Raw genomic sequence first — 2,224 nt, forward strand, 5'->3', positions numbered from 1 at the left:
GAAAGATTTCCCCTTTGCTGAAGACATGGTTAGAAGATAGGTTAAAAGAAGATAGGGTTAAATCTATTCATAATGACTTGGTTGACTTGAAGATCTACAGGGACAGTTAGAATCACGCAGCCCCTGGAAATATCATACCACTACTTTAAACCTCAATTATATACCCTCGATCAAGACATACCATTACAATCTCTTTTATCATGAGTTCACTTTGCATTCTTCCAAATTATTTCCCATATTATGATTTATCAGTCACAGTTCAATCAAGAAGAGAAACCACACTAGTTATTTAATGAAGATAATTTCATATAGGTATAGTTATGGTTTTTGAAAGATGAAAGGCATGAAAAGAAAAACATGGTAACAGTGTCATAACTGCAGGAAACAGTGAGGCACCATAGTCTAAGGAGTAAGGAGTATGTGTGCCCTTTACTGGCCCACACTGAAAGAACCTAGAGAGAAACCAGATGGAAAAAGAGGAATAGTTTAAAGATTCCCAGCCCCCACAATGGCACCCCAACTTACAGTATAAATGGGTAAGTTTGGAGCAGAAAACAATAGCTTAATATCTAGCACAGAGGGACAGCTGTAGAGTATGGATGGAGAGGGTGTTGAAAAAAATGTATTACCAGGAATATGAGGGAAAAAAATCCCTTTGGCTGTTTCTAAGGCAACTCTTTTGTATCTTCTCCTTTATGAGCTCTGATCTTCAGGACCTAAAAATAAACAGTAAAGAACCCAAGACATACAAGTCATCTTTAAATAAATGTCTGACAAAATTCAATAGTCCTAATCTTGGCTGGATATTAGACCCACCTGGGGTGCTGTTAAAAGAATTCATGGTATTTTCACTCTCCAGTCCTATTAAATCGTAATCTATGGTGATGGGACTCAGCCATGAAAATTTTTAAGCTCATCAGATGCTTCAGGTAGGAAGCATAGATTGAGCACCAGTGACACACATTCTCTCACACAAGCTAAATTTGAACAAAGCCAGAGTTTTATGGAAAATAGGCATGGATGGTGAACATGGTTGAGAATCATATATAGCCATGTATTCAAAAGAGAGTTGTAAATTTCTACAGGATGCCTAGGTCACAAGCGACAAATATATAATATTCCAGTTGTATTTAAACACAACTGTGCAGTGATTTTTGACATACATAGGATCACAAGATAGTCCCTTAATCCCATCAAAGATGTGCCAAAATAAGCAACTTTCAGATATAATTGATCAAAAGAAATGAAAACCATGAGCTACAAAATTTGTGCCAAAGGAGGCGTGTTTACCTATACCAGCTGTTTGGTTTTGCAGTAATTTCTAATCCATAGACTAAAAATTGGGGGGAGGAGGGAGTATTGAAACTATGTTGTTCTGTTGAGGAGCCTCTGCAACGCTCTCTTGATGTCCCTGTTCCTCAGACTGTAGATAAAGGGGTTCAGCATGGGGGTGACTATCGTATACACCACTGAGGCCACTTCACCTTTCTTGGGAGAATGTGAAACAGTCGAACTAAGGTACACCCCAAGGCCTGTTCCGTAAAATAAGCAAACAACTGACAGGTGAGAACCACAGGTAACGAAGGCTTTATACTTCCCTCCTGATGACGGGACTCTCAGAATTGAGGAAACAACTTTATAGTACGAGAAAACGATCCCTGAGAGTGAAACTCCACCAACAATGGCACCAATAACATAGATTAATAAGTTATTAGTGGAGGTATCATTACAGGCCAGCTTGAGGAGTTGAGGAGGGTCACAAAAGAAATGAGGAATTTCCACATTTGTGCAAAAGGAAAGTTGTGACATCAAAAAGCAGTGCAGCTGAGAGTCCAAAAGACTGATCAAAAAGGACACTAGAACCAGCAGGCTGCAGAGGCGGGGGTTCATGATGGCCAGGTAGTGCAGAGGGTAACAAATAGCTACAAACCGGTCATAGGCCATCACAGTTAGAAGTGTACTGTCCAGACATCCAAAAAGATAAAAAAATGACAATTGAATCAGGCAGCCAGTATAGGAAATGACTCCACTGTGAGTTCGGATGTCCAAAATCATCTTAGGGATGGTCGTAGAGGTAAAACCAATGTCAGCCATGGACAGGATGGAGAGGAAGAAGTACATGGGGGTGTGGAGGTGGGAGTCAGAGCTGACAGCCAGGATGATGAGCAGATTCCCCAGCATGGTGAGCAGGTACATGGACAGGAAGAGCCCAAAAATTAGAGGC

At 40.5% G+C, this 2,224-nt stretch overlaps 1 protein-coding gene across 1 annotated transcript in view; it reads right to left on the minus strand.

Moving 5' to 3' along the window:
* Positions 1-1,365: 1,365 nt before the first annotated feature.
* LOC105308655 (olfactory receptor 18-like) overlaps positions 1,366-2,224 on the minus strand; it is a 2,279-nt gene continuing 1,420 nt past the window's right edge. Inside the window, exon 2 of the mRNA XM_023525707.1 lies at positions 1,366-2,224. This exon is cut by the window's right edge and continues 11 nt beyond it. Within this exon, the coding sequence (XP_023381475.1) occupies positions 1,366-2,196 (831 nt within the window). The 5' untranslated portion in view covers positions 2,197-2,224.

Source organism: Pteropus vampyrus, unplaced genomic scaffold, assembly GCF_000151845.1.
Source record: "Pteropus vampyrus isolate Shadow unplaced genomic scaffold, Pvam_2.0 Scaffold606, whole genome shotgun sequence".
Lineage (NCBI taxonomy): Eukaryota > Metazoa > Chordata > Mammalia > Chiroptera > Pteropodidae > Pteropus > Pteropus vampyrus.